We start from the raw sequence: 24,247 nt of genomic DNA on the forward strand, positions 1-24,247 counted from the left end.
TGCCCTCTTGTTGGCCTTCTTTCTAAGTGAGATCTCTTTTAAACCAGTGTGACTTGGGATCTCTTTTTTTTTTTTTTTTTTTTTCTGCTGATGACATCCTAACTATCTGGGGGGCTAGAGTAGAAGTGAGAATCCAGCTAGGAGATAGTTGGAGTGGTATAAGACAGAGATGGTCAAGGGTGGTAGTGGTGAAGAGAGAAGTTGGTGATTCAAGAGATTATTTCAGAAGTAGAATCAACAGGGTGAGTGGTGGATGAGTGGAAGGATGGATCGATGAAGTCATTAGGGAAGTTCCATGCCATATGCCATGTTGACAATGTTTGCCTTAGTACATTTGGGCCACTTTAACAGAAATACCATATGTTGGTGGCTTATAAACAGTAGAAATTTATTGAAGGCTGGGAGGTCCAAGATTGTGGTGCTAGCAGATTTGGTATCTGGTGAGGATCTGCTTCCTGATTAATAGGCGCTGATCTTTTCACTGTCTCTTCGCATGGTAGAAGAGGGCAGGAAAGCTCTCTGGGGTCTTTTTTTTATAATGGCACCAGATCTATTCATGAGAGTTCCACTCTCACCACCTAATCACCTCCCAAAGGCCCCACTTCCAAATACTATATATTGGGGATTAGACTCTAACATACGAATTTTGGGAGAACATAGTCTATGGCAATTGCTTAATATGCCATTTGAAAATTTCTTATGGACCAGGAATGATTGCAGTTACACATCTGAGGTTCTTTTGCATCAACAGTACAAGCCACGATGATACAAGCCACGATGGAGTTCCCGTTGTGGCTTAGTGGTTAACAAACGCGACTAGTATCCATGAGGATGCAGGTTCGATGCCTGGCCTTGCTCAGTGGGTTAAGGATCCAGCAATTGCCGTGAACTGTGGTGTAGGTGGCAGACGAGGCTCAGATCCTGGGCTGTGGGCTGTGATTTATGCTGGCAGCTGTAGCTCCGATTTGACTCCCAGCCTAGGAACCTCCATATGCCACAGGTGTGGCCCTAAAAAGACAAAAAGACAAAAAAATTAGTTATCAGCATGTGAATTTGTTTATCGATCTGTATCAGAGCCCCAAGTCTAACTCTAGGAGCAGAAGCAACTGTGCAGGCGCTCTCCAGTGTTAACACGGAGCCAAGAGGGAGGATTTCCAATTGCCAGAGATTCCGCGAACAAATAAACATTTACTTTATTCTGAGGTCAGCTTGTTGGGAAAGCCTGGCAGAGAAGCAGCTTCCTGAAGGGAGTGGCCAGAGGTCATTTTAGCGTAGCTGGGACACCTTCCTCTTGGGGGGCTTGGACAGGTCTGGATATGATGATTACAGGTATGTGTAGCCTGTCACCTGACTGCTCCTGGATCCTTGCAGATGGGCCTGTTACACACCCAGTGAGGATGGGACAGTGTGAGGACGCTCAGAACACATTCAAGGCGTCCTAATGCGACCTAATGCAACCGCATTCGGCATGTGGTGTCTCACAGGCAGATTTTTCTGGCAAATTTCCTTCAACAAAGAGCTCGCATTGTGAGGTTTGGAATCATGGTCTTTTCAGCCATGGAAAAGCATTTCACCTGGTTGCATTTAGGAAGCAATTTCCCTTATTTTTTTGTGAATATTTCTTAGGTTTTTTCAGTGGCTTCCTTTTTTTTTTTTTTTTTTTTTTTGACAGTCATCAATTCCAAGGGAGCTATGCTAATAGACACACTGAGGTCTTGGTAGGGAACCTTTCATCTGATGATGACAGGTGCCAGTTACTGCTGTGGGTAACTGGTTTTTTTTTTTTTTTTTACAGTGAGTTGAATAGTTTCCCCAATAGGGGGAAAAATTGTGTCCATTCAAAACCTCAAAATGTGACTTTAGTTGGAGATAGAGTCTTTGCAGATGTAATTTGTTAAGATGAGGTCATACTTAGATTAAGGCATGCCCCAAATCTAATGATGGTGTCCTTATAAAAAGAGGAGAGGTCAAGCAGAGACACAGAGAGGAGCAGGCTAAGTGACGTCAGAGCAGAGATGAGAGTGAGGTGTCCACAGGCCAGGGACTTCTGTGAGTTACCAGAAGCGGAAAGAAACAAGGAAGTGTTCTCTCCAAGAGCCTTTGGAGGGAGCGTGGCTCTGTCGACACCTTGGTTTGGGGGACTTCTTGCCTCCAGAACTCTGAGAGAATACATTTCTTTGTTTTAAGGAATGCGGTGTGTGATGGTTTGGTAGGGCAGTTCCAGGAAACAGGCTTCAAAGGCTTAACCCCAGATCTCGGCAGGCCCACACCGGCTCACCCCATTTCTTTCTCTCCATCCTTAGGCTTAAGGATTTGACCTATTTTCCTTTTCTTTCATCAGCTGTCACCACCCACCGCCTCCCCTCACTCAAGCCCAGCAGCAGAGTGGTACCCAGTTGTCCCAGCTCCCCATTTTCCTTGTTGACAAGCTCATAGTCCTCTCTGTGCTTTTTGGGCTCTTTTGCTAATTACTACAGACAGGCAGGCAACCCCACAGGTAAGAATGAGGGGGAAATTACAAGGTGTATAAAACTTGTTAAACCACAGTTCCTGCAGTCTGCCTTGTTCCTGGATTTATCTAACATCTGCAATTAAATTGGCACTTGGGTATTTTTTTTGCTTTCTATCTGTTAAAATAAAAAAAAAATCAAATGGTGTACTTCTATTCAGTTATCAAATGTTTTAAATATTTCCTAAAAATAACATAAACTGCACACACTGGAAGTATCAATGCATTTTAACCAAGTACTATATTTTTAACCACCACCACGGCCTGTGTGCCACAAACCCATCCTCATCCGCAACCAGGATTTTGGAAAGAAAAAAAAAAATCTGGCAACTATTTGCTTAACTCCCTTCTGAGATGGTGCCATCTCTGAGCAACTAGGCTTCTGTCCTTCATGTTCATTCTGGGGCATGGCGCTGACCAGCCCTTTCCATCTTTTCTTACTGACATGTATCCTTTCCTTTGGAAGCTCTTCTTCTCACCTGGCAGTTATGATCGTCACCAGAGGTCTTCATGGCCCTTGACTGAAACCTGGGAACCTGGGTCGCCACCATTCCTGATCAGAGCGACTCACTGTGCCTAAAATATTTGTGCCAACAATATGGTTTGTGCTAAATACCTGCTTTGTTTCTAGGGATCTGGCATTTTGGTAGATGCTAGACAGGGGGTGCCAACATGACTAGCCCCAGTAAAAAACCTCAGACACTGAGTCTCTATCTAATGAGCCTGGGAGACAACATTTCACACGTGTCAGCATAACTTGTAGTCTAGGGAGATAGGAGTGTCCTGGGTGCCTCCAGTGGCACAGCAGTTAAGTGTCTGCTTTCCTCCCAGCTTCATCTCAGGTGCCTCTTACCTCTGCTGACTCTGCTCTGTAGCCTTTCACGTCAATCCGTCATAGATGCGAATATGACTATAAGCTGAGTCCTGTGAGTCCTGCTCCTGGTGAATCATGAAAGCTGGGGGTGCAGCTGGGGACCTCCCAACACAAGCTTTCTTGGTGATGTTTGAGGAGCAAATATCAGTACCACCAAAAAGAACTAGGAGGGATTGATAGCTTTCACTACAAAATATAATCACAGAACTCCTTTACATATAATTTTATTTATTCATTCATTTGTTCATGAATGTAGGAAACCCATGGTCACGCACACATTATGCTCTAGCCACTCTCTCAGGCACTGGAGGGAGTGAGAGAAGTGCAGGGAGAACATCACATCCTTCCCTACAAGGGGCTCAGTTTCATGGAACATTTTTTTTTTCCTTTTTTCTTTCTCCAGCCCCACAGCATATGGAGTTCCTGGGCCAGGGATCGGATCTGAGCCGTAGTTTCTACCTACGCCACAAGTGCAGCCACTGGGGATCCTTTAACTCACTGTGCCAGGCAAAGGATCAAACCTGCCTCCTGGCGGCTGCAGAGATACCACCGATCCCGTTGTGCCACAGTGGGAACTCTTCACAGAACCTTTTTTTTTGCTTTGCTTTTTAGGGCCGCACCTGCGACACATGGAGGTTCCCAGGCTAGAGGTCCAATCAGAGCTACAGCTGCCAGCCTACGCCACAGCCACAGCCACAGCCACGCTAGATCCAAGCCACGTCTGCGACCTGTACCACAGCTCACGGTAATGCCGGATCCTCAACGCACTGAGCGAAGCCAGGGATTGAACCCACCACCTCATGGTTCCTAGTTGGATTCGTTTCCACTGTGCCACGATGGGAACTCCCCTCATTATACCTTTAAATAGAGAAGCACCACGGGAGGGGGTCAGAGCAAGGATGTGGGGAGAACACAGGGTGGAGACATGGTGACCTCTGCTGAGGAAAGTGGGGACAGTGTTCTGAAGGAGTTGACATTAAACTGGGACTTTGAGGTCAGGTAGATGTTGGTCAAAGGGAGAAGAAGGCAGGGATGATTCTGACAGCAAGAACAAGGACACAGAGAAATGAAATATCTAGCTTTAGAAATAGAAGTTCAGGATGGCTTCAGCTGGGACGAGGTGAAACCTAGGGTTGATATTAGATTTTAGACATGATGTTAGAGTTTTAACATGGTAAATGTTTATGTTTGGTTTTGGGTTTGGGTTTTGGTGAGTAATGGGCTGACATTAGAAGTTTGTGACTGGGAGTTCCCGTCGTGGCTCAGGGGTTAACAAACCCGACTAGTGTCCCTAAGGACATGGGTTCGATCCCTGACCTCGCTCAGTGGGTTAAGGATCTGGCATTTCCTGAGCTGTGGTGTAGGTCACAGACATGGCTCAGATCCTGCATTGCTATGGCTGTGGTGTAGGCTGGCAGCTACAGCTCTGATTCACCCCCTAGACTGGGAACCTCCGTATGCTGTGACTGCAACCCTAAAAATACAAAAAAAAAAAAAAAAAGAAGTTTGTAACTGGCCATTGACAGAGGAAAGGATAAAGAAAATGTGTTATGTATATGTACAATGGAATGTTCCTTTGCCATACCAACGAATGAAATAATGCCACCTGCACAACATGGATGGACCTACAGGTGACCCTACTAAGTCAGAGAAAGACAAGTATCATATGATACCACTCATATGTGGAATCTAAAAAGATGATGCAAATTCACTTACTTATAAAACAGAAATTGATTCACAGAGATAGAAAACAACATAGGGTTACCAAAGGGGAAAGAGGGGAGGGGTAAATTTAAAGTCTGGGACTAACAGATACACACTACTATATCTAAAACAGATAAACAACAGGACCTACTACATAGCAGAGGGAACTAGAGTCAATATCTTTTAATAACCTATAATGGAAAATAATCTGAAAAAGTATATATATATTCATATATGTATACATATATGTATGTATATATATATATATCTGAATCACTTCGCTGTACACCTGAAACCAACAGTAATTAAAAAAAGCTATCTCCTGAAAAAAAAGTTAGTGACAATGATCAGAGCTCATAATTTAGAAAGGACCTTCCATTGGTTTCCTAAGTGAAGAAAGGCTGTATGATAGAATGGTGAAGAAGGAGTTCCCATCATGGCACAGCGGAAATGAATCCAACTGGGACCCATGAGGTTGCTGTGGGTTCGATCCCTGGCCTTGCTGAGTGGGTTAAGGATCCAGCGTTGCCATGAGCTGTGGCGTAGGTTGCAGATGCGGCTTGGGTCCTGCATTGCTGTGGCTGTGGTGTAGGCCAACAGCTGTACCTCCGATGAGACCTCTAGCCTGGGAACCTCCATATGCTGAGGGTGTGACTCTAAAAAGGGAAAAAAAAAAAATGGTGAAGAAGGTGGCCTCGCACCACTGGCCTTCCAACCCCAGTCCTGCAGTTTACATCGGGGTCATCTGGGACAAACCACTCCACCTGTGCATGCCTTCGTTTCTCCATGTGTAAAGAGGGACTAAGAAGAACCCCTGCCACAATGGATTGTAATGAGGGCGTATGTGCAAATAAACTCAAGGCACGTGGAACAGCATCTGGCTCTCAATAAACTGTAGCCTTCATTATTACCACATTAAAGCAGCATTTGTTTCACAAGTATTTTATCTGCACGGACATGTCAGGGAACAGATTCTGCTTAAAGCAAGATCCAGTATTAGTATAAGATAAATGTGGGTAGTGACAGAAGGTTTTCATTAATATATCGGTATTCAAATCACAAACCTATACATGTAAATATTGAAGTGGAACAGAATACAAAGATTGGAGGGCTCATCCAGAGGATCTCTGTGTCTCCTCTAGGCAATAATAGATTCCCCATGGAGCAAAAGTCCGCTGCAGGAGGGAAGCATAAATTAGGAGTTTGAAATTCACAGGTACCAACTACCGTATAAAACGTAGGTAAACAAAAGAACAACAAATCCACTGCAGCTGACTAGACAAAGCCCATACAGATTATCAGCCAAGTGACTATTATTGGATTTACTCAAAGGTCAGTATCCTTTCTGTTTTCTGTCCTTACATAGGACTTATCAGTTGAATCATAATTTTAAAAATCAACCACATTAAGACTTTCACCTGAGGGAGTTCCCTTCGTGGCACAGCGAAAACGAATCCGACTAGTATCCATGAGGATGCAGGTTTGTTCCTTGGCCTTGTGCATTGAGTCGGGGATCTGGTGTTGCCATGCGCTGTGGTGTAGATCACAGATGCGGCCCAGATCTTGTGTTGCTGTGGCTGTGGTGTAGGCTGGCAGCTGCAGCTCTGACTCAGCCCTAGCCTGGGAACTTCCATATGCCATGGGTGCAGCCCTAAAATGCAAAAAAAAAAAAAAAAAAGACTTTCACCTGAGTCAAGTAGTTCTTATTTCCCTTTTCCCCCATTGCTATTAAAAACAAAACAAAACTTTCAATGCACTAGAATCACTTTAATGTAACTTTTCAGTAAAAATATACATACACAAATGAAAACAATGCCAAACACATATACAGAAGTAGAAGCTACAGAAGTTTCATATAGAAGGGATTTGGAAATGCCCATGTATTTGGAACATCCGTCTCCAGACAGCCTAACACGCTATCACTATCACCCTCGATTGTGTCAATTATCCCTTTGAGTGTTTGACTGTTGTGTTAGTTTCTTGCCCCTGTTCCTTGGATTCCTTGGTTTATGGTCACATCACTCCAGTCTGTGCCTTATCTTCACATCTGCTTCCATGTGTCTTTTCTATTTGTCTCAAACTTCCCTCTGCCTTTATTTTATAAGGAACACTTGACATTGGATTTAGAGCCAACCAAGATAATCTAGGATGATATCACCCCCAAATCTTTACCTTTATTACATCTGCAAATTCTTTTTTTCCAAATAAGATAATAGTCACAAGTCCCAGGGATTTGACAAGGACATAATCTTTGGGGGAAAATTACCATTCAACGCACTACAACTGATCTTACAGAGACAGCTGTGAGTGATGGCTTGAAGTGATCCCTCAGTTTGCTACTCAGGAACTGAACCTGGGCAGCCTGGCTGAAAACCAGGAATCCCAGTCACTAGACCACCAGGGGCTAGAGGCTAAAGCTGAATTGCCTGATTCTTTTCCCCTGTTGAAAGCAAGAATGTTTCAAGGAGGCAAAAACCATAAAAAAAACAGGCAAAAAGTTTATTATGATAAGCACAACACATGTGGAGAATATTCAGGGAAGCAGTTTAGTAGCAAAACAGCACTCAGAGAGAGAGGACTGTGGATACCTCTGCTAGTAAGCATGCCAAAGGGGCGATTTAAATCACTGTTTTTTTTTTTGTTTGTTTTGGGGCTGCCCCTGCAGCATATGGAGGTTCCCAGACTAGGGGTCGAATTGGAGCTACAGCTGCCGGCCTACACCACAGCCACATCAGATCCAAGCTGTGTCCGTGACCTACACCACAGCTCAAGGCAACACTGGATCCTTAACCCACTGAGCAAGGCCAGGGATCAAACCCACAACCTCACGGTTCCTAGTTGTATTCGTTTCCGCTGTGCTATGACGGGAACTCCTTAAATCACTTCTATGGTGGCAGTTCTTCTAGGTCTTTGCTTTCCTTTGGGCAATTATCTTGTTTTATTCCTCACACCTGATCACACTCAGGGCCCTCTCCGATATACATGTGCAACTTTCAGCCAAGATGGATTCCAGCATGAGGGTTTATGGGAGGTCAGCACAACTTATTATGGGCTGGCGTCCCCTCCTTTTTTGACCTCAAGGGCCCTTTCTGCATATGTGCAGCATAACCCGCTGAGCAAAGCCAGGGACCGAACCCGCAACCTCATGGTTCCTAGTCGGATTCGTTAACCACTGAGCCATGACGGGAACTCCGAAAATAATTTTCTTTAGCTGCACTCACAGCATATAGATGTTCCCAGGCTAGGGATCAAATCCGAGCTGCAGCTATGATCTACTACAGCTGTGGCAATGCCAGATCCTGTATCCCACTGTATCGGGCTGAGGCTCAAACCCATGCCGTTGCAGAGACAACACTGTATCCTTAACCTGCTGTGACACAGTAGGAACTCCAAAAAATAATTAGTGATAGAGTACTATGTGACTTTAACATATATCTCAGAAGATCAAAGATTTGAGTGACATTGATGTTACAAAGTAGTTACCATAATCCTCTACTTATTTGAACATATTTTCACAGTATTTGTGTCGATAAAAACCAAAACTGGAATATAAGTGATGCTGAATCCTGTTTTATCTAACAGTAAGTAATATCCTTCTACTAATGTGTGAACAACAAACAAAAAAATAGCACCGTTCATCTCACTAGAAGATACATTTCCATAAAAATATGTCATAGGAGGTTATCTCAGACTAACCCTTTTATAGATAAAAGTTAAAAACTTTGGATAAAATATAAAAGCAATTATTCAAAGATGCTGGAAAGTAACCAAAAACAGGCAGGCAGAATGTGAAGGGACGGACACTCTTCAAAGAACTGAAATAGAATGAGTGTGACTTATGCTCATACATCTTTTCACTTGAGGGCACCACTCAGTCTGCCCTGTGAAAGGCAGTGGGAACTCAGTGAGAAAGCCACAACTGTAACGACTTAAGGGATTAGAGAATGGAGACGGGGGGTCCCAGAGCGGCTGGAAATTGAGGATGGAAATCCTTAAAAGGAAGGAATAACAGAGTGCGAGAACTCCGAAATCTATGCATACGCTCTGCCCAAAACCTTGGTTGACTCCTGATCTCTGTGTGCGTGGAGTACAAACTACCTACCTACTTGTATACGTCAACACTGGTTGGCAGAAGATAACAGAATCTAGAGGCTGTACAATATATCATATCCAATATCCAGTATACAGTAAACAATTAACAGATATATAAAGGAACAGGAAAGTTTTACTTGTAATCCAGAGAAAAAGTAGTCAATAGAAACTGACTCCAAGATGACTTACATGTAAGAATTAGCAAAGATCTTTCAACAGTTCTTATGAATACATGTAAGGACTTTTAAAAGTGTATGGTCGTAATGAATTAACAGAAAAACTCAGTAGAGATATAGAAACTTTAAAAAAAAAAAAAGGAAATTCTAGAACTAAAAAGTACAACATTTGACTTAAAACACTGAGTGGGCCTAATAGCTAATTAGAAATGGCTGAAGGGTTGGCAAACCTAAAAACAAATTAAGAGAAATTATCCAATCTTCAAAACAGATAAAAACTATTGAAAAAAAAAATGAATGAGACCTCCTGACCTCTAGGACAATATTCAAGAGTCTAACATACATGTAATAGGAATCACAGAAAGAATGCAAGAGAGAATGGGGCAAAAAATGTTTTGGAAAAATAATGGCTGAGGAGCACCCTGGTGACTTAGAAGTTAAGGATACGGCATTGTTACTGCTCGGCTTAGGTTCAATACCAGGCCCAGGAACGTCTATGTGCTGCAGGTGCAGCCAAAAAAAAGTCTGAGATCTCCCCAAATTTGATAGAATACATAAACTGACAGATTAAGAAACACAGCAAAACCCAAGCAGGATATATAAAAAGAAACTCATACCACAGGCTATTGAAAACCAAATGAAACAGAAAATCTTAAAGGCAGCTAGGGAAGAATGACATAGTAGAAATTGGGGGGGGGGGGTAAAGGGACACAGGATTCAGAAACAATGAAAGCTAGAGGACAAGGCATCACATTTTTAGAATTGAACTTGGCGCAGGAGTAGGAGGCCACATCAATGCAGAGAACATACTCTTTGAAAATGATAGTGAAATAAAGATAACTTCAGATAGGTGAAAACATAGGATTTATCACCAACAAACATGCATTACATGAAATACTTTGAAAAATTCTTCAGAGGGAAGGGAAATGGTACTAGATGAAAACTCCGATCTACAGGAAGGAATAAAGAGCACTGGAAATGGTAAGCATGTGGGTAAATAGAAAAGAATACACATTTTAAAAAATATTCTTAAAAGATGTAACTGTTTAAGGCAGAAATTATCCATGCCTTTACACATATGTGGGCCTCGTATATATGACAACGATAACATAAAGGACGGATGATAAATAGAACTTTACTTTTGCAAGGTTCTTACATTTTACAGCAGTTAGTACAATATGAGATCTGTGCACATTGAGCCAATTTCAGGATGCACATAGTAAGCGCTAAACACCACAAATTAATGTAAAGAGGTCTAGTAGAAGGTCAATAGAGGAATTAAGATGAAATATGAAGAAATATTGATTCACCCAAGAGAAAGTAGAAAAGGAAGAACAGAAGAACACAAAAGGAAATGAAACAAATAGAATACAAATTGAAATAATAGTAGATTTATATCCAGCCACATTAATCTTACATTAAATGTTCATGAACTAAAAACTCCAGTTAAAAGGCAGAAATTATCACTGACCCGCAGATGGCACAGGGGGTTAAGGATCCAGCATTGTCACTGCTGTGGCTGGGCTTTGATCCCAGCCAGAGAACTTCTGTATGCTGCAGGTTCAGCCAAAAAAAAAAAAAAAAAAAAAAAAAAACAGAAATTATCAGACTGGATTAAAAAAAATTAAGAACCAACTATAAGCTATGTATGAGACACATACATATTAACTATAAAGACACGAAAAGATTGTAAAGAAAAGGAAAAAGACTTATCAGTAGGCAAGCAGTTAACCCAAGAAAGGAGAAATGGTTATTTTAATATCAGACAATGTAGAATTCAAGTCAGTATTAAGAGATAAGAAGGTACAGTTCATGAAAGAAAGAAAAAAGAAAAGAAGGAAGGAGGGAGGGAAAGAAGGAAGGGAAGAAAGGTCTGATCATCAGGAAGACTTGAAAGCCTAACAGAAGACGTAAAAATCCTAAAAATTCACCTAATAAGACAACCTAAAAATTTATAAAGCTAAAACTCACCAAACTAAAAGAAGAAATAGACAAATCCACAAAGTTAGACTGTAATATTCTCTCAGTGAATGATGGAACTAAATATAAAAATCCATACAGATTTGGTTGATCAGAATAATACTCAATACTTAACTGAATTGATATTTTTAGAAAAAATTGACAGTTATACAACCACTCAACTGTAGAATACACTTTTTTTTTTTTTTTGATGCACCCGAAGCATTTGGAAGTTCCTGGGCCAGAGATTGAACCCCAAGCCACAGCAGTGAAAGGCTGGATCCTCAACCCACTAGGCCGCCAGGAAACTTCAGAACACACCTTCTTTTTAAAGCACCCATGTGATCTTCAAGATATATAATATACTGCGTTATGAAATTCCAAAAGGTTGAAATCTTCTCTGGCCACAACAAAATTAAATTAAAAATCAATAATAAGGAGTTTCCAATGTGGTGCAGTGGAAACAAATATGACTAGGAACCATGAGGTTGCAGGTTCCATCCCTGGCCTCACTCAGTGGGTTAAGGATCCGGCATTGCTGTAAGCTGTGGTGTAGGTCGCAGACACGGCTCAGATCTGGTGTTGCTGTGGCTGTGGCACAGGCCGGGCTCAGACTGGACCCCTAGGCTTGGACCTCCATATGTCATGGGTGTGGCCCCTAAATGACAAAAGACAAAGAAAACAATAATAATATGCAGTGACCATTTTGTAATACCTACAGAATTATTCTATTGAATACCTGAAACTAATATAAAGTTATGTCAGCTATAGTACAATAAAAATAATATCTAGAGGAATCCCTAAATATTTGGAAATGAAACAACACACTCAAATGATTTAAAGAAGAAATCATACAGAAAATTTAAAACTATTTTGAACGGAATGAAAATAAAAGCACTACATATCAAAAATTGTGGACTGCAGATAAAGCAGTGCTTAGAGGGAAATGCATAGCTATAAATGCTTATATTTAAAAAAAAAATACGGAGTTCCCTGGGGGCTCAGCAGGTTAAGGATCTGATGTTTTCACTGCTATGACTCTGGTTACTGCTGTGGCTCAGGTTCCATCCCTGGCCCAGGAACTTCCACGCACTGTGGGCATGGCCAAAACTAAACCAAAACAAAACAAGAAAACTATTAAAATCCTATCAACTATACTTCAGCTAAAAAAATTAAAACATAGTAAAGTCCAGAATCAATAATGTAATCTTTCATTCTAAGCAACTACAAAAATAAGAGAAAATCAAGTCCTAATTAAGTAGAAAGAAGAAAATAATGAGCAAAAACCAGTGGAGAACAGATCATCAATAAGATGGCTTTTTGAAAAGATTAAAAATTAGTATAAACTTGTAGCTAGATTAGTCAGAAAGAAAACGAGAAAATGCAAGCTACCAATATCAAGAATGTTTGAAACAAATGACAACGTCCCGGCTCATGGACTTCTAGTGCTGGCAACATGTTACCTAGAAATATGTAGGTGTAGATTGTGCTAAACTCTATGACAGAATTCTGCAGGGAGGGAGAGATCCATTTGGGTTGGGAGAAGCACCTCTGCAAAAATAAGTTACCTTCGTCCGCAGAGCTCAACCCGGCGAGACCTCTGCCAGGTTTCTTTCCGGGCCCTGGAGGCAGGTGGCGACCCCGCCCCACGACCAAAGCACCGCCCCCAGCCCCAGCCGCCCTGGTCCTTCCGCGCAGGCGCGTGCTTGGCGCGCAGTGGGGCGCGGCCAGTGGCCGGGCGGGGCAACTGTCCTGAGGGCGCCGAGAGGGACAGCACGCTTGTGAGGTCCCCTGGGTTGGACCGAACGACGCCGGTACCCAGCGATGCCGAGGCCAGACCCGGGTGCCTCGCCCCTCTGAGCCGGGCTCTGCGCGGAAGGCACAGAGAGAGGCCATGGCGGAGCCCTCCGAGCCCGGGCGGCCGGCGTCCGCAGGCAGCGGGAGCCTGGAGGAGGAAGAGGACGAGGAGCGGGAGCCGCTGCTGCCCCGGATCGTCTTGGCCCAGCCGCCGAAGGGCGCTCCGGGGAGCGCCGTGAGGCTGGTGAAGGCTGCCGAGGAGGAGGGCGCGGCCTCCGCTGGCCAAGCTGGCGACCAGGAACTGCTGCTCCAGCCCCGGGATGCGTCTCTCTCCCCATCCCTGGGTTTGGGGCGCCACCGGAGCTCGCCCACTCACCGGGACCGGCACCGCTCCTTGGGTTCAGGTGCGACCCAGCTCTTCTCTTCTCCCGCGCTCTCCCAGAGCGCTTGTCACCGCCGCCGCTCAGCCCCCATCCACGTCCCTCCTCGGGGGTCCCTGTCCCCGTCGTCTTTCTGCCTCTTGCTAGCCCTTGCCTAGTAGGAGAGGCTGTCGGCCAGGCGTCCCCTCCGGTGCTCAGGCCGAGGCGCGGGCCGCCGGTCACACCTCGGACACCTCGCTTTTCTCTCCTGCTTCCCCGTTTACTCTCACCTTTTCCAGGGGCTGTTGACTGTTCCACCTAAGGCTCAGGGTTGTCATTAAACTCTGGTCCTTGAGGCCTCCGCTAAGAGTGAAACGAAACTTTGGGAATCGGACAGGAAAACTTAACTCTTTAAAATGACGTAAGTTGTTTGCGCAAGTTTGGACTTGAGTTTTGGATTAAGTACCCTGAACTATCGAGAAAGTTGTGAATTTGCCAGGTGGATGACAGCCGAGAGGGGGAGAGAGGGGGGAAGAGAGAGAATATCCGGTTGTTCTTGGGACACGTTGCAAAGACTTTTTAATTAAATACTGTTATTGTGACGTTAGTCAGAGGGCAGAGGCAGTTGAATATCTGTACCTGCTCTCTCGCAAAGTTTTCTTTCTTGAGTCATTTCTATTTTTATACTTTTAAAAGAGAAAGAAAAGCCTTTATTTTCACAGTGAAGCAGCCTGACAGCCCCAGGTGAAAGAGTGGGTGGTTGAAATGACGATGAAAGGTAGTACAACGTAGGCACGCGGCTGCAGGCATGGATGTTGATAAATCGAGGTTTTTGGCATGGTCGAGTCGAATTAGGCTAATTTGATAGTGGAATAGAATAGACTACAGGCTAGTTTGTAAAGTGGTCATGAAAACGCCTAAGGATGTTTTAAATGATGTTGCATTGCACCTTGGGTATCACTCTGTTTGTGACAGCTCAAAAAAGCACAGAAAATGTGGTTTTCAGTAATGTGGCTTCATTTTCCTAGAGTCATTAGATTTTGCATGTCTTGCTATTAGTGCGCTAATGGACCTTCTACAGTTCACAGAATTTTGGTTAGACTAGTTATTCGAGTTGTAGGTGAGCTTAAGGTCAAACATTGCAGAGTACATTGGAGAGTCACAAGGGAAGCAGACTTTGATGAATAAAGCTTTAGCAAACCAGTCTAACATCCAGGTCAGCTAGCTACGATTATGTTAGCTATTGGATGCATTGACAGTACAGCATTAAACAGAAAAAAACAAACATGAGGTTGGGACTAGATCATCAATGGATCCACATTCACCCAGGTACATTGATAATCTGGGTGTGTATTCCCTAGAGTCCAGTCTGTAGAGTAACTAAGATTTGTGGTGGCTGGTTTGCCTTTCTCTACCTCTAAGTTACCTGCGTAACTAGATTTTTAAAAAGCCTAAAATCTTGAAAGTATGTTTATTTTATGAAAGTGAGCTCTATAAACACGTGATATTAAGGCCAAAAAAAGTAAAAGTGGGGATAGAATATAATATTTGAATTCAAATGGATTATTAAAGAGAATAACAGCCTTTTAAAGTGGTAATAACTTATATCACAGTTTACAGTTCGCTGAGGTCTTTTTGTGCGTATGCTTTATTAATTCTCACAAAGCAAAGCAAGTTACTGTTATTGACCTTCATGCTAGGTGTGAGGATCGCAAATAAATTAAAACTGTAATGACGAGTAGTTGATAGAACTTCAAAGGTAAGGCAAAGTCAAGAATCAGGAAGTGGAAAAGTGGGACTGAGCCTAGTTCTTTCATGTCCTGTACTTTCTCCATTTTTCTATAGAAATGTAAAATAATTGTTAACTTTTGTTGAGTTATATGGAGATCTCTCTTTTTTTTTTTTTGGCCTTAAGCCATGGTGTATAGAAGTTCCAAGGACAGGGATTGAATCCGAGCTGCAGCTTCGGCAACGCTTTAATACACTGCACTGGGCCAGGGATCCAGCCTGCACCCTGCACCTGAGTCGATGCAGTTGGATTCTTAACCCCCTGCACCAGGGCAGGAATTCCAGGAGGGCTTATTTTTAATGGATTTTAAAATAGTTTTGAGGAGTTCCCATCGTGGCTCAGCGGAAAGGAATCTAACTAGTAACCAAGAGGATGCAGGTTCGATCCCTGGCCTCGCTCAGTGGGTTAAGGATCCGGCATTGTGAGGAGCTGTGGTGTAGGTCGCAGATGTGGCTTAGATCCTGAGTTGCTGTGGCTGTGGTGTAGTTCGGCAGCTACAGTTCCGATTCGACTCCTAGCTGGGAACTTCCATGTGCCACAGGTGTGGCCCTAAAAAGACAAATTTTTTTTGAACTGTTAAAAATATTTTTAAAATTTCAAAATGTATCATTAATTAGATGATTAAGTTTAATTTTTAATGAGTTCATTAACTTACTTTGGCCTTTGCCATCCGATTCCATGAAGCCACCTCTCCAGTTCCAAGAAATTCTTGCCTTTCCAATGATTTTAACATCATTTAATAATGCTTAGCCCTTACATTTATGTAAACAGGAGCTTTCTGTACTTTAGCCAGTAGAAGAATGTCATATGTCTGTTATCTTTACTTGAACAAGGCATGTGACAAAGTCTAGAACCAGCATAAGCCATGGCGTTGTTGAATCAATGTCAAAGAATGATTAGTGGCATAATCCTTGTTCTGGTTGTCGTTTTAATCAGTGAGTTGGAGAGTAGTAAAGATGATAATAGTTAACAGCCACAAAACAGTTAATATGTGCAGGGCATAGTTCCATGTGCTTCACATATATTTATTATAACCTGCCCTATGATGTCAGCACAATTTTTTGTTTGTTTTTTTTTTTTTCCTTGGGCCGCTCCCTCGGCATATGGAGGTTCCCAGGCTAGGGGTCGAATTGGAGCTGTAGCCGCCGGCCTACGCCAGAGCCACAGCAACGTGGGATCCGAGCCAAATCTGGACCTACACCACAGCTCACAGCAACACCGGATCCTTAACCCACTGAACAAGGCCAGGGATCGAACCCGCAACCTCATGGTTCCCGGTCGGATTCGTTTCTGCTGTGCCATGATAGGAACTCCTGATGTCAGCACAATGTTTTATTCTCATTTTAAGGAAGCACTGAGAGGTGAAGTGACTCTTCAAGGTCCCAGTTAATACAACACCAGGAGCACTGTTCAATTTTGTTGGAGAGCCTAACAATTAGAGAATGGCATTAGAATTCACTGAGAGCTACAAAGTAAGAGAAAGTGTGTATTTATAAACTGCTTAATGATTCCTGGTGGCTTATGAATGTGCAAACCAAATAAAATCATCTAAGAATAAGGGAGAAAGATGAGAATGGGAAATAAAGGTAATGAAATAAACTTGACAGAGGCTGGAAAAGGAATACACAAAGCGCACGTCACACTCAATGCAGGCAGAGCACAGATTTCACTTTAAACATTACTGAGCAGCCAGCCGGAGAGAAACACAATCACGGTGTCCGTAAAGTTGCAACAGGCTATTTGAACCAAAACAAAACTGACAAAAAAAAAAAAAAAAGAAAAGAAAACCCATCGTGCCTTCTCTTGGAGAAGAGACTCTGTGCTGTGAAACATCTTTGTAATAAAAGCAATGAATTTCCTAGGAGTGTTTCTTACCACTTTCCTGGAGTTTGTTTCAGTAGAAGTACTTCTAGTGGGTAATGCTGTCAGCATTGGGAGGTCTAGATTCGAGAAGCTGAGCTTCTGGTTTAATTTAGAAAGGGAGGTATCAGAAGAGTAGCTGTCCCGAGGGTCTTGACCGTGCTCCCCAGCCGAGCCTCTGAGAGGCAGTGGGCAGCTGTGTGCTGGAGATGCTCCTCAAGCAGTAATTGGAGCACCCTTATTCTCTGTTTCCCATTTATTGCAGAGGTCCATCATTCAGCACATGTTTCAGCGCTTCTGAGGTGCCCGTGGAAATCGAGGCCTTGGAGAAACAATGGTGGCCAGATAGCACATGGATGGCCAGTCACCAGCCTTGTCCCTACAGAACCTTATAACCTAACGGAGGAAAGAGTCAGTTCAAACGAACAGCTCTAACAGAGCATATATGTGCCCGGATGGGGAAAGCTGAGGGTTCCATCAAGCCAAGCCCTGGGTTTAGGGGCCAGGACGCGTTGGCCTCCAACTTGATACTTGGTGAAGTACACTTGGTGAAGTTCAGATCAGCACACTTGTGAGACAGCTACTCTTTAGAAAATATTCTGGCCAGTGGGTCAGAAATAGTCCCAGCCCTTAGGTGAGAAAGAGTTCACTTTGGTATATACTAAAAATGAGAACTTGATAAGTTACCATGCATACTTATTTAAAACTAAATATAAAAGTTACGTAATGGGTTCTCGTAATCCTTTTTTGTTTTTTTGGCTGCTGTGTGCAGCAGCTTTATAAGAGATTGCAGTTCCCAGACCAGGGATTGAGCCCAAGCCAAAGTGGTAAAAACACCACATCCTAACCGCTAGACTCCCAGGGAACTCTGATTTTCAATTTCTACTTACCAGAGGATCAGCCTAACCCTTGAGTGTGGTTAAGGGCTTGTTAATAAATAATTCTCAGATTTATTGGGGGCCTACCTTGTGCCAGGCACAGTTTTAAGCACTTGGCCTCTATCAAAGGACAAAACAAAGATCTCTGGCCTCCTGGAACTTAGATCATTTTGTCACAGCAAACAGGTGAAGTCAAAGGATCGGTAAGATTAGCCATAGGGAGGCAGCTTGGCATATACATCAGAACTGTGTGGGCAAAGTTTCAGAGGGTGGGCTGGACCTCCTGGGAAGTCTGGAAAAGCACTGGAACTCGGCTCGGACACCACTTCTCTTCAGAGGAGTCCCAAAGGGAGTATGCAGAGGTAGAACGAGATTCTCCTCAGAAAATTCAAATGTGTTTTGATACAGGGACAAAAATTTCAGTTCATCTCATAAAAGTAGTGAACGTAATTTTAACTGAAAAAATGTTTAGTACAGCTGATTAAGCCTCTAAGCTATTAAAAATCAAACCAAAGACAGCAAACCTTCAAATCCCCGTGGCACATGCGTCCTCAAGTGGCGTAACGTTAGGATGTGTTCTCCAAGTTAAACTCACTGCTAAATGTACATTTAAGCAACTAAAATGAAGAAAGTTGTAGATTTAATGGTGAAGTATGAGTCAGAAAAATTATCTACTGAAAAATAACTGAATTTTAGAATAGTTGATATTGAGTCTTTTTTTTTCCCTTCCTGGCAGTAATTAGGTAGGACCAGTTGTCTTTTAAATGCCTTTCTGGATTGTGATGGTAAATCCAAGCCATCTTCAAAGAATGTGAGCTTTCGTGTCGCAAGATAACCTCATTTGTATAAAAGAATTGTTCAGAAAGGAATAAGTTAAAGAAAAAGGGGTCGAGAAACATCCTGGCTGATTTTATAGGAATGGTTCTGATCTGATTTGGGTGGAAGCTGAATTAAGTTTTCAGAGTATGATCCTGGGCTCCAAGAGAGTAACAAAGGCAGGCAGGTTCTATGATGAACTCATAAAGCTCAACTCATAAAGCAGTTTGATAACATCTCGGCGTCATGTCAAAGTCTGCACACAGTTTCCAAAAGAAGTGCCCAAGTGCAGGATGGGAGAGACCAAGCGTGGTCCATGAGTTTAGCCATTTCAACATGAATCAGTAGCACATCAGCAGTAAACAACGGATGTACTACGGGAGTGCTTCTTATCTGGGTATAGCGTCCAGAGATGTCTCTATTCTCTGCAGAAGGGCACTGATTCTGGAGACCGTGTTTTAAGAAGGCACATTGAAAAACTGAGACATGAAACAGAGGTGCAACTCAGATGTTAAACAGCCTGAAAACACTTCCATGTGGAAGGAGATGGAGAATAAAGAAGACTCAGGGGAAGGTGAACTGATCTTCAGCTCTTTGAAGGGCTGTCCCAGGGAAGGGAGGAGTCCATAGACTTTTGTTCTGCTCCAGACGGCAGGGCTAGGACATAGGGTGAAACTACAGGAGACCTATTTCTGAAAAAGAAGTTTATATTTGTTTTCAACCAAGTCAACAAAGCACCAAAAAAAGGAGTGATCTCTCTTTGCAAGTGTTTAAAGACCACCTGCTGGTGATATATTATGGAAAGGATATTAGTGCTGAGAGCAAAGTTGAAATAAATAACTTTTCCAGTTCTTTCTTGTTGCTAAGAGCCCCGACCTAGAAGAAATATCATTTGACTCATGATAATGATTGTTAGCACATTCTGCCACATCAGTAACACTTCATTTATTCATTTAAATGTTAAGAACCCACTAAATGCCAGTCCCTCTTCCAGGTGCTAGGGATACACAGTGAACAAGACCAAGTTTCTCCCTTCGTTCTTAAGAATTTTCATGGAAGAGATAATAATGATTTGGAAATGGGCATATCAGTTGCATAGACATGACCAAAGTACTTGGGTTATTTATTCTTTTAAGTAGGTTAAACATGCTGAAAAGCCTTCTTGGTAATATTTTTCGCAGCACAAACTTTTGAAAACTAGTAAATAGTTGTATTTGTATGTGAACTAAGGCAAATTTTAAGGAAAGTTTACGGTTTGCATTTTTATAAGTTTAAATGCATGTCGTAGTATCTAAATGCTTTCACAGTAAAATGTGAATAATTTTTGGCTTGTCTACCACTTTGAATGTTTCATTTTTTAATTCTACATGTGTTTATTGAGTGCCTCTTATGTTCCAGGCAATGTAAAAGTTCTGGGCATATAGCAGTGAAAGAAATGCTTGTCTTCTTGGAGCTCACACCATAAATAAGTTATATGTTAGGTGATAAGTGCTAACAAGAAAAATAAAGTGGAGGTTAGTGGAGACTGGGTAGGGTCTTGAGGGCCAAGATAAAGAACTTGGGACTTCTTTGAGTGAGACTGAGAACCCTCGGGCTGTTGTGAGCAAAGGGGAGTGATGTAACCTGATCTTGTTCTAAGAGGATTACTCTAGCTTCTCTGTTGAGTACCGGGAGGACATGGTTGCCTACAGGGTGCAAACTAGTTAGACTCTTGTAACAGTCTAGGCAGGGGTCGATAGTGACTTGAATCATGCGGAAGGAATGGAGGTGGTAAAAGGTGGTTGGAATCTGGATATTTATTTATGGTGGAGCCACACAACTTGCCGATGGATGTGGGAGGTGAGAGTATGAGATCATGGATGATTCCAAGGTTTTTGACAAGAGCAACTAGAAGATTTAGAGTTGCCAGTAACTGAACTAGGGGGTACTGGGAGTGAAACAATGGAGAGAAAGTGAGGTGTTGAGTTTGGGGCAGTGAAGTTGGAGCTGTTTACAAAACATCCAAGTGGACGTGCTCCGTACAGTAGTCTGGGGTTAAGGGCAGAGTCTAGGCTTGAGATACAGATCTGGGAATCATGAGTGCTGATGTGGCAGAGAAGAGGACCATGAACGGAACCGGGGGCATTCCAAAGTTACGTGGTCAGGGAGATGAGAATGAGCCCGTAGAGCCTGAAGAAGAGGAGCCAGTGAAATGAGACAACCTGGAGATGTGGCCTCTTGGAAGCCAAGTGAAGAAAGTGTTTTTAGGGAGAAGGAGAGACCAACAGGGTGAGATGGTGGCGTGGATCAAGGAATGAAAGCTTCATGGTTGGATTTAGCAATGTGACGGTCACTGTGTACCCTGACAAAAAATTATATCAGCGGAGTGGTCAGGTCAGAAGCGTGATTGAAGTGGGTTCAAAAGAGGGTGGGAGAGGAGTTCCCGTCGTGGCACAGTGGTTAATGAATCCGACTGGGAACCGTGAGGTTGCGGGTTCGATCCCTGCCCTTGCTCAGTGGGTTAAGGATCCGGCGTTGCCGTGAGCTGTGGTGTAGGTCGCAGACGCGACTTGGATCCCGCGTTGCTGTGGCTCTGGCGTAGGCCAGTGGCTACAGCTCCAATTCGACCCCTAGCCTGGGAACCTCCATATGCCGTGGGAGCAGCCCAAGAAATGGCAAAAAGACAAAAAAAAAAAAAAAGAGGGTGGGAGAAGAAAAAGTGGACATAGCAAATATAATTATAGCCTGTCTGCTATTAAAGGGAGCACGGAAATGAGGGAGTGTCTAGGAGACTTGGGGGCAAAAAGAGCTTTGCTTTAAGATGGGGAAGATTACAGCAAGCTTGTGTGGTGGTGGAAATGATCCAGTAAAGAGGGAAATACTGACACGGGAAAGAATCGCTGAAGAAACGTCCGGGAGGAGTCAGGAAGAGACAGATGTAGGGTCCAAAGTGGAGTTGACCTTAGCGCTGGGAGGGTTCCTCTGTAGCGACAGGTGGACGACAGAATGTGGATGGGTAGATACGGTGCTGAGAGCTGATGATGGTTCTCTCTGCTTGCTTCTCTTCTTGAAATAGGATGCTGACCATCTGCGAGAGGGAAGAGGTGTTGGAAATTTGAGGAGAGGAGAGGGTGTGAGAGAGTTGTCCAGAGATTGGAGGAGTCTGTGTATCGGGGAGTTGGCCTAGTTCAGGTTGCTATAAGGAAATACCCTAGCCTGGGTGGCTTCAAACAACAGACATTTACTTCTCACAGTTCTGGAGGCTGGGAAGTCCAAGGTCAGGGCGCCCACGTGGTCAGGTTCTTGGGAAGGGCGCTCTTCTTGGCCTTCTCACTGTGTCCTCCTATGGCCTAATCCCATCATGGGGTCCCCACCCTCATGGCCTCATGAAACCCAATAACCTCCCAAGGATCCCACTCCCCACATGATCACATTGGGGGTTAAGGCTTTCACATATTTCAGAGGGACACAAACATTCAGTGTCTAACAGGGATGCTTTCCAGGCAGCATAAAACGTCCTTCTGAGGTTTGCGATGGATTTAGGGAGACATCAGGCACTGTGTGTATCCAGTCAAGTTCAGCTGTCTGGGCAAGGGCATAGTCAGCAGACAGTTGAGTTAAACCAGGATTGGGCTATTTCCAGGTCACCATGATGAGGGGTTGGAAGGAAGAGGGTGGTTTTGTGATGATGACCTATAATTTAGGCTGGCCAAGCAGGGAAGCAGGGACACGAAGGGGTGAGAACCCTTGAGCAGTTCATGGTAGTTCAGTGTTTTGAAGGTCTTAGTGGGATGGAAGAATTTGTGGACTCGGGGAACCAGAGGGGGTCAACTAGGAAAATAGCAGGTGCCTGAAATGGGAAGTCTTGGGTCTGGTGACTGCAGATCTGAGGTAAGCTGCAGCCAGAGGCTGAGGTAGGATGCAGACCAAAACCAAGGTGACATAAGGTATTAGTGCGATCATTTCAGATAGGAGATCTTGTTTTCCATGTCATTACCTGAAGCTTGAAGTAGGGTTAGAGGAAAAAAAAAAAAAAAAAGGAGCATCCAACCAGCCCATACAGCACTTACTTAGGTTTTTCTGTACCTAAATGTCTCAGTGCTAATAACCTAATCCAGTATTACAGGTCCACGTTACGATCATTCTCATAGCTGGCCTTTCTTCTTCTTCTTGTTCAATGTTTACACTGATTTTCTAAATGCAATAATTTTTGGTTCTTCAGAGCTGAATACATTCTTGGATGATCCAGAATTTGCTGATACTATATTGAAAGCAGAGCAGGCAATAGAATTTGGAGTTTTTCCCGAAAGAATCTCTCAAGGTTCAAGTGGAAGTTACTTTGTGAAGGATCCTAAGAGGGTGAGAATTTCACAGACCTACTGTATCTAACATATTTTTGGAAAACACTCATTTAAATGTGAAGTCGTTGTGAGTTTCTGAAGATATTTTCCTAATAATCTGGTTGCACCTTCTTTTCAGAAATAAAGGTCAGTTTATTTTTAACTAAAGCAGTCTACTATTTAAGAATAGCTATTCAGGAGTTCCCATCGTGGTGCAGTGGAAATGAATCCGACTAGGAACGATGAGGCTGTTGGTTCAATCCCTGGCCTCGCTCACTGGGTTAAGGATCTGGCATTGCCATGCACTGTGGTGTAGTTCGCAGACATGGCTCGGATCCTGAGTTGCTGTGGTTGTGGTGTAGGCTGGAAGCTGTAGCTCTGATTGGACCCCTAGCCTGAGAACCTCCATATTACTTGGGCACAGCCCTAAAAATAAAAAAAAAAAATTAAAAAAAGAATAGCGGAGTTCCCGTCGTAGCTCAGTGGATAACGAATCCGACTAGGAACCATGAGGTTGCAGGTTCAGTCTCTGGCCTTGCTCAGTGGGTTAAGGATCTGGCGTTGCCGTGAGCTGTGGTATAGTTGCAGACTCGGCTTGGATCATGCGTTGCTGTGGCTCTGGTGTAGGCCGGTGGCTATAGCTCAGATTCGACCCCTAGCCTGGGAACCTCCATATGCCGTGGCAGCGGCCCAAGAAATGGCAAAAAGACAAAAAAAAAAAAAAAAAAGAATAGCTATTCATTTTAAGTCTGTTTTATTATTATAATATTTGACTTCAAGTATTTATTGAATACAATCAGCTACAGATTTGTTCATTTATAAGTCTTTACCTTACAGTAACCAGAGTAGAAGTTTAAACTTTCAAAACCTCTTTAGTGTCATTTCCAAAGTGCTTGCAATTTTTCAAAGATTTATTTTTACCCTCAGAATATTTTTTCCAGCATTATATTGGAGCCTGGGCAGTCTGAGGTTTGAAGGTATCAGAATGTGACAAAGTGGGGAGTTCCCGTCGTGGCGCAGTGGTTAACGAATCCGACTAGGAACCATGAGGTTGCTGGTTTGGTCCCTGCGCTTGCTCGGTGGGTTAAGGATCCGGCGTTGCCGTGAGCTGTGGT

At 43.3% G+C, this 24,247-nt stretch overlaps 1 protein-coding gene across 2 annotated transcripts in view; it reads left to right on the forward strand.

Moving 5' to 3' along the window:
* The first annotated feature begins 13,014 nt into the window (after positions 1-13,014).
* PI4K2B (phosphatidylinositol 4-kinase type 2 beta) overlaps positions 13,015-24,247 on the forward strand; it is a 34,681-nt gene continuing 23,448 nt past the window's right edge. Inside the window, exons 1-2 of one of the 2 annotated variants that reach the window (XM_047798594.1) lie at positions 13,015-13,515; positions 23,015-23,151. In XM_047798594.1, the coding sequence (XP_047654550.1) occupies positions 13,209-13,515; positions 23,015-23,151 (444 nt within the window). In that variant the 5' untranslated portion in view covers positions 13,015-13,208. The remainder of the gene's footprint in view (positions 13,516-23,014; positions 23,152-24,247) is intronic. The other variant, XM_047798593.1, reaches the window with a different exon arrangement.

The sequence above is a fragment of the Phacochoerus africanus genome, chromosome 10 (genome assembly GCF_016906955.1).
Source record: "Phacochoerus africanus isolate WHEZ1 chromosome 10, ROS_Pafr_v1, whole genome shotgun sequence".
Taxonomy (NCBI): domain Eukaryota; kingdom Metazoa; phylum Chordata; class Mammalia; order Artiodactyla; family Suidae; genus Phacochoerus; species Phacochoerus africanus.